The sequence below is a fragment of the Octodon degus genome, unplaced genomic scaffold (genome assembly GCF_000260255.1).
Source record: "Octodon degus isolate 3935 unplaced genomic scaffold, OctDeg1.0 scaffold00162, whole genome shotgun sequence".
Lineage (NCBI taxonomy): Eukaryota > Metazoa > Chordata > Mammalia > Rodentia > Octodontidae > Octodon > Octodon degus.
Window position 1 is genome coordinate 324,179 of NW_004524738.1, and position 8,580 is coordinate 332,758.

General features: G+C 47.7%; 2 gene segments (V, D, J or C); one reads left to right on the forward strand and one right to left on the reverse strand.

Moving 5' to 3' along the window:
- The first annotated feature begins 260 nt into the window (after positions 1-260).
- LOC101591056 lies at positions 261-762 on the forward strand. The segment is given in 2 exon segments: positions 261-315; positions 482-762. Coding segments are annotated over 2 exon segments (336 nt in total).
- A 6,911-nt stretch (positions 763-7,673) lies between these two features.
- Positions 7,674-8,142, reverse strand: LOC101591855. The segment is given in 2 exon segments: positions 7,674-7,984; positions 8,088-8,142. Coding segments are annotated over 2 exon segments (366 nt in total).
- Between the last annotated feature and the right edge of the window lie 438 nt (positions 8,143-8,580).

Here is an 8,580-nt window from a genome sequence, read left to right on the forward strand (position 1 = left end):
CAGGTCTAATTCCAGTTTTAAAACTTGTTCCCAAAGGTTTTTCTGTCACTGATTCTGCCGAGGAAGAAATTCATACTCTGCAGATAGTTCTATGCTGTCCTGGTCTCATCAAGGACAGTTACAGATAATGAACACTGCAGCTGTGCCCTCCCCGCCCAGCCCTGCTGATTTGCACATGCCCAGAGCACAGCGCAGCCCTGAGGACTTCTCCATGGGATGCTCACACCCCGCTCAGGAGTCGGTGCCAGTCAGGACACAGCATGGCCATGAGGGTCCCCGCTCAGCTCCTGGGGCTCCTGCTGCTCTGCCTGCCAGGTAAGGAATACTGCGCTGGGACTGTTCTCAGCCCAGGGAGACCAGTGCTTGATCTTCAAGGAGCCCGTGTGCCATGATTGTGTGGGTATAATTTTTTGTTTGTCTCCAATACCAGGTGCAAGCTGTGACATCCAGGTGACCTAGTCTCCAGCTTCACTTTCTGCAGCTGTAGGAGACACAGCCACCATCACTTGCACAGCAAGTAAGGCGACTAGCAATTACTTAAACTGGTATCAACAGAAGCCAGGAGAAGCTCCTACACTGCTGATCTACAGTGCAGACCTTCTGGAATCTGGGGTCTCATCACAATTCAGTGGCACTGGGTCTGGGACAGATTTCACGCTCACCATCAGCAGTGTGGAGCCTGAAGATATTGCAACTTATCACCGTCAACAAGGTGGAAAGACACCTCCCACAGTGACACACACCATGACAGAAACCACCTAGGAAGGCAGAAGTGTGAAGCTGGGCTGCCCCAGCTGCTCTTCCTGGTGCTGTTATCTGCTGAGAGGGTTTATCAAGTACAGGTGGCATTATTAGCCCCCAAAGATCTTGGGGGAAAATGTCAGTGTGGCTCTTCTGCATCTTGACCCTTTCTTCTTTCATCTTCATCATCACAAACATGTTAATACCTCTCCCAATTTCATTTAGAACAGAACTTGAAGCATCTGAGGTACCTGGTAATTGGCATGTAAAGGTTCAAAGAGAACCTGATCTAGGTAATCCAAGCAAGAATTGTTTTAACAGGTGGAATTTAGGTATAAACAGCATCTATTAAATGGCTTAGTGGCAGTAGTAGTCAGAGGAGATTGTACTGTAAATAAGGATCCTCCCCCCACAGCACCACTCCCCTGCAGCCCAGTGATGCTCCGAGCTGCCAGCAGGACCTGACTTGCCATGGTCCACTCACCAGCGCTCTGCCTGCTGCTGCCTCCCGGTGCTACTTGGTGCTGAGTTTCCTCTTGTAAGGTTTGAATCCCATGCGAGGTGCATATTTGAGAAATTCTTTAGAAAAACATAGGAGAAGAAGCAATTCTAAGAAATATGTGTTTTGAACAGATGTTGATGTTGGCGACAACAGTGAGCAGAGTACATTCACTGTCCCTTGAGCCCACAGAATTTTGCTGGATGAACAAAGGACCCATGACACATATTGAAGTTCTTTTCTTTGTTCCAGCAGGTCTAGAAGCGCAACACTAAAAGTTTGTGAAGTCATATTGCAAATGCAAAATGAGGAATTGAATTGAAATATAGGACCTGATTACCAAAAGTCAAACAGAATTGTTTAAAGATAAATATGTATGAACTTTCTTCTCCTCGAGAACTAAATGCTTGCTGCTCAAAAATCTTGTAGAAGCTAGTAAGAAGTATAGCTATCTTGTTAGAAATCCAAAATAAAATCATGTCTTTCACAGCAAAAGGTGAGAATCTACATCATACCCAAATACCAAGGGATCTACATAAAGTGGGAAGATATTTTTGAAGAGCAACTTAGCAAAATGACCACCACATTGGTCTTATCAATTTCTGCCAAGATCTGAGCTCGGGCATGCCAGATAATGGACTCACATGAAAATGGTTGAAAGCATTTCAAAATGCCTCACAGGTTTAACTGAGAAATGAATAGCGTAAGTCCTAGTCGCTTCCATTTGGGATAACAATCACCTCAGGTGCATGTCAACAATGCCCTGTCCACACTGAGGGGCTGTTGTGAAGATGGAATCACAGATGGATGCTGTTTGGTACAGAGTCCACTCATCCCCTCCCTCAGCTTGCACACCAGAGGTGTTTAAATATTCAAAGGACTCCTAGCCTGTGAAGCTTCTCTGAGACAGCTGGGCCCAGATAAGGTAGGGGGGCATTTGCCTGTGTTCTTCCTTCTCTACAGTAACTGTGATGGAGCAGGACTTTAAGCACATTCCACACACAGTCCTACTGTGTGAGCCCCTCTGCATGGACGTGGTTGACACTGAACACACCTAAGGAGCACTTTGTGACTGTGGGGAGGTGAGGTAAGAGGGAAATCAAGAAAGTGAAAAAGAGAGACGGTAAGTATGAGATTCTAATACTGTGGAGTGTTTATTATGCACGGCAAGAGCTGCTCCCTACTTGATCAACAGACTGAATGTCATTTCACCTGTATTTGTCCTGCTGAGGCAGCAAATATATTTTACATGGGAAAGTTCCTTTTTTGACTAAGAACTGAGGTTCTTGACTAAGAACATTTAGATGGTGAGATTATCCTAGATTAGAAACTTGGGCACAGACACAATCCAAGAGAGAGGAGGGGAGATTTACCATGGGCAGAGCGCAGCCAGTCCTGGTGAACACAGCCCAAGTCAGCAGTGAGGAGCCACAGCCAGGGAGGATGTCAGCCCCAGTGCTGGGGAGGCGGGAGCAGAAGGGTTTCTATGGACACAGCGGGAGCTCTGCCTGCACACGCCCTGTGATGGCTCACTGTAGCTTACATCAGAGTCTGCCTTACCGATTCTGCAAATAGGTGTCACGATGGTTTTCAGCAAAATGTTGATATTTTGGTATTGCAACAGCCCTCAGAAAGTACTAGAAGTGTGGCTCAAGGAAAATCCAAACGAGGTTGCTAGGAGAGCTTACTATCTCTTTTTTTTTGCTGCCTAATGTTGTACAGAAATGGGTCAGGGGAATTTAGTTTGGATAATAAAAGCATATTGTTGAGGCTCGTTGGGCCAGGGAGATGGCTCAATAGAATAAGCATTTGCCTTGCAAGCACAAGGGCCTGAGTTCAATCCCCGGTTCTGCCATAAATAAATAAATAAATAAAATAAAAAATAGCAAAGCATATTGTTGAGGCTCATGGTTTCAGAAGGGAAGCGCTATAATAAGGATGCTTAATTATAAGATCATTTTATAACAAATCAGCCAAAGAATCACATACACAGAGTACAGGAAATCTATCCACATACTTATGATCAAAGAATCCGGCTGTGTGTCTGGACCCCACAATAATGCCTCATTTAGGCCTGTTTCATGCATCTGAGCTAGGAAGGCCCAAAGGTCAGTGGTGGAAGCTAGAAAGTCTGCACCAGTGGGGTGAAGGATCTGTGCTAGCTGGCTCAGGGATCTTCACTGGGCCAAAAAAAGCAATGCACAAAGTGAGAACCCAGGCTCCCTGAAATAGGCAACCTCAGCAACAGTGAGGCAGTGAGCTCCTCCAAATTGAGGAGAGCTCAGTTCCCATCAGGAAGGTCAACATGAAGAGCTTCTTCAGGAGACTGAACCATTCACCCTCTTCCCCTGCAGAGACAGGAAGCAGTATTCCAGGTGAGGACCGGAGCACCCCACAATGAACCACAGCCAACTTCAGCAACAAGGAGGTCCTCCACCTGAAACAACAAGCTCCTCCCCCAAAACAACAAGCAAGTTCACTGGGAAAGCCAGCATGACAAGGTCCTCCAGCAGAGCAGCCCAAGACAGCCAGCAGCTTCTAAGAGATTCACAACTCCAAACAACTTCATTCAGGGCCTCTCAATAGCTTCTCCAGCTCTGCCTCTTATGTTGCAGGCACCAACCCTCAGGAGGGCCTCCCACACCCAGCACCATGCATGTTTAGTTGAGCAAGGTGGAACAAATGGATCATCAGTTGGCAATCAACCACACATATGAATCCCCAGTGAGGCACATGGCAGTTCTAGATGAAATGCTCATTTCTTTTATGACATCTGATTACTAAGATCCTTCTAAGCTACCTCATTTAATATTTATTACATGCAGAAAATTATGGAAAGGAAAGGAAACAGTAAGATAGGAAGAGAAGATGGACAATAAAAGGCCCTTCAGCATATCAGCTGCCAAAGAGGATGACTGGATATGAAGCAAATGTGGAAACACAGAAATATGCCTCTGGATTATTTTCTCTGAGGTCGAGGAGCTGCGCTGTGTGTGCATGTCTTCCCATGACCATGCACTAAGGCTGGTCTGGGACACTCAGGCCGGGGTCTGTGCTCTGCTGTTTGTGCAAAACCAGCTGTCTCCCCCACATCAGAGAGCACAGGAAAGGAGACATAAAGTGGATGACGTCATCATCACCATTCTGAAATAAGAAATGAGGGCTCAGTGGTGACTGTTTAGGTTACACAGGTAACAGATAGGAACTGCTGATGTGAAACCCTCAACTGGAGTCCCACAAGGGAGGAGCAAGAAGGCACCCCTTAGTTCAGACTTTACATCGTGGTCTGGCCACCTGCAACCACGGATGAAGGGAAGCCCCAGAGTTGCCTGGCTAGAGGTGACACATGGGAGGAGAGCTGGGACCCTGGCCAGAGGCTGGGACAGGGGTAGTTCAGTTCTCTGTCTATCTTTCAGAAGTATGTGAGATTATTTTCCTTCTAAATAAGGCTGGCCTGATGCCAAATGCCTGCTTTCTCTCCTGAAGCTGAAAACAGAAAGAAGATCTCAGGGACCCAAACTAAAATACTCAGTATCCCTTTTACATATATTTTCATATAACCTTGAGGCAACTTATAGTTTGATTATTTTTCTGCATTGAAGCCCAAATGAAGTATTGAAAATTGGCCCCAGTATGACTTCTGTAGGTCAACACAGGAAGAATTTCATCATCGTCAGGAAATTTCATGTAGCCCTGGTCTGACCAGACGCAAAGGGAATCTGGGCACTGCAGCTCTGTGCAGCCTGAGGAACCCTTGCTAATTTGCATGTGCTCAGAGCCCCGCCCACTGCCCCTTGATTTCTAAATGGGCTGCTGCCCGCTGTGCAGGAGTCATCTCCCTCAGGACACAGCATGGACAGGAGAGGTCTCACACAGCTCCTGGGGCTCCTGCTGCTCTGGCTCCAAGGTAAAGAACAGCACTAGGAACTTGCTGGCTGTTTGGGGAACTCCATCTACACAGGTATGTGTATTTATTTTTGTGTTTACATTGTCAGGTGCCAGATGTGCCGTCCAGGTGACCCAGTCTCCGACCTCAATTTCTGCTGCTGTAGGAGACACAGTCACCATCACTTGCACGGCCAGTCAGAATATTTTCTATTACATGAATTGGTATCAACAGAAACCAGGAGAAGCTCCTAAATGGCTCATCTATGCTGCAGACAGATTGGAAACAGGGATCCCCTCGAGATTCAGCGGCAGCGGGACTGGGACACATTTCACTCTCACTATTAGCGGCGTGCAGCCTGAAGATGTTGCCACTTATTTCTGTCTGTATTATAGTACTGCACCTCCCACAGTGACACGAGCCATGACAAAAACCTCCCAGGGAAGCAGAAGTGTGGGGCTGGGCTGCCCCAGCTGCAGCTGCTAATGTTGCACCTGCTGAGAGGATTTTTCGAACATATGCAGCATGTGATGATCACAGCAAGGTCTTTCTAGGAAAAGGCCGAGAGGCTCCTCTGCATCCTGACCTTTGGGTCTGCTCATCCCTAGTAGCTCATCCTTAGTAGACCTGGCAGGTCCTCCTGACTTCACTTAGGACAGAATTCAGTACACCTAAGGCACTTAAGGTGTGACAACACTTAGGATTCATATAGTCTGCTATTCAACAGATACTATGTAGTCAAACAGAAAGCACAACTCCAAGCAGGAATTGTTTTCTAACAGGAATTTTGACTCTCAACAAAATACACTATACAGCTTAGAGGGACAGGTAGCAGGGAAGTTGGTACTCTACATCGGGATTCTCTGATCCTCCCCCAGTCTCTGGCCTAAGACATGGGTTCCTAAAACCTTGAGGGTCACACTGGTCCTGAAGGCACTCACAGATGTGCTTTAAGGATGTGTAGTGGTTGCCTGCGCTGGACTGTAGTACTGCATTGGTGGGCTTTCCATGACTGGCCAAAGCACCCCAAATGAAAACTTGAAGAAGAGATTCATTTTGACTCACTGTTGTATTCATTGATAGGCTGGCTCCAACATCAAAACAGGATGGCATGTGTACCTGTCACAGGGAAAGGCCTTCGTCCCATAAGAGCCAGGAGGCAGAGAGGGGGGAGGATATGGAAAAGTGTATGTGACCTCCAGGCCATACTCCTGGGACCTCATCCTGTAAGGTCTGACATCCCAGCGTGCATTCTGCTTCTGATCAATGAATGGACGAATCCACTGTAGAGGGTAGCACCCTTCTGCCCTCATCTTCCCCAGGCTGCTGGGCCCTGCACATGCTCCTGCTCATTGGCCCCCATCTGAGGGCAGAGCCTATGATCAGGATGCTACTGATGCAAATCCAGGGCAGGGTGATGGCCTCGGGGATGCTGGAAATCTGCTCCCAGGTCCTACCCTGGTCCTTCCTGCCATTGCTCTGTCCTCCCCTGAGGGCGTGGAAAAGGTCCACCTGAGCTGTGCTGGCCGTACTATGACAGCCACTCCCACCTGAATGTGAACAGACGTCTGGGGGAGGGAGCAGTAGCTCATGATTCCTAACTCTTGATAACATGTTCCTGGATTGCTCTGACATCCTAACGAAACAGCTTCAGCGAGGCCTCGGAGCAGGATCAGCTGCCCTGTGACTGCAGCATGGGCCCTACTGCCCCAGCTGTCACTTGGCTCCGCTGCTTGTTCTCAGTTTCTTTTCAACTTGAGGGAAGGTGGCCACTTTTGTGTTTGGGCAGGGTAGGCAGCCATGGCTGTGTTTGTCATCTGAGGTGGAGATGATGCAGAAAAGCAAAACTCCCAAATGCTTTTGCTTGCAAACCAAATGGTGTGCAAACAGGAACATTCATGACCTGGAGTATTACTGTAATTTCTAGCAGGCCCATGGTACAGAGGTGCTCAGTGGGAGTCCAGCCATGATTTTAGAAATCAGAACAGGAGGACTCAGCAGGTATCAGCAGCCACAGCAAAAGGGCGGAGAATGTAGGCGGCTACACTTCCACCGGAACGTTTTCAGGCATCGGTCAGCATCAGTACCCAAACCCAGCTTCCGCAGGGCTGAGGACCACAAGGTTTTACAACATCTGTTTTACTAACAGATGTGCTCAACCTTCCAGGGAAAGACCAGAAAATTTCCTATCTGTATAACAAAATTTTAGGACATACAAACACACTCGGCCAGATAATGATAGTGTAGACACCAGGTCCCTGTAGCAAAGAAGAGTGTACTTGGAAATCCCACTGTTATTTGTCTTTTGCTCTATGAAGCCCCACTCTTGCTGAAACCCAGTGCTTCAAACACAATGATCTGAGCCTTTCATACATCAGAAGATCGCTGTGTCCACACAACCAGGCTGAGCAAGGATCACGGTACCCAGCATCCTTTGAAGAATGGCTGCATCTCAGATACACGCTCAGCATCCAAAGACATCAAAAGGAGCAACGGGGGCAGCCCAACCTCACACTTCTGCTCCCCCAGGGAGGTTTTCGTCATGGCCTATATCACTGTGGGAGGGAGACTGACAGTCTGCTGACAGTAATAAGTGGCCACATCTTCAGGCTGCAGGCTGCGGATGGTGAGAGTGTAATCTTGCCCTGATCTACTGCCGCTGAACCTCGCTGGGACGCCAGAAGCTAAGGTGGATGCACCATAGATCAGACGTTTAGGCTCCTTCCCAGGTTTCTGTTGATACCATGCTAAATAACTACCTACGTTCTGACTGGCCTTGCAACTGATGATGACAGTGTCTCCTACAGATGCAGAATGAGCGGATGGAGACTGGGTCATCTGGATGTCACATCTGGATCCTGAAAACAAAAAGTCACCATATTAATCACTTCACAAGAATTTTCTCTAAAGAGCCAGCACTGACCATGCTTCAATAGGAAATACAGTTTAGTCCTGCTTTACCTGGGAGCCAGAGCAGCAGGAGCCCCAGGAGCTGAGCGGGGACCCTCACGGCCATGCTGTGTCCTGACAGGGACTGACTCCTGCACAGCATCTGAGCAGTCAGTTAAAAGCCTGTGCTCTGGCAACAGGCAAATCAGTGATCTGGGCAGGGCGATCCCCAGCTGTAGCGCTGTCACGTCTCAGCAGCTCGGCGCCCACCAGTAACCGCAGGTGTCCCCAATCAGACCAGCAGAGCCCAGATTTGCCTACAGAAAATGTGTTTCTTCTGAGGGACATTGCATTACAGACAACAGTGAGGAACACTGTTAACTTGCAAGATGAATCTAGCCTTAGATACATAATTTCACAGATAAAGGAAGAGGCTAGAGTATACACTTGTTTGGAAACAATACAAAATAAATTACAGCAATTAAGCCATCACCTACCAAGCAATGGTTTCTGTTAAAAGCAGTGAGATCTTTCATGCTGTATTTAACACATTTCTGTGGCTACA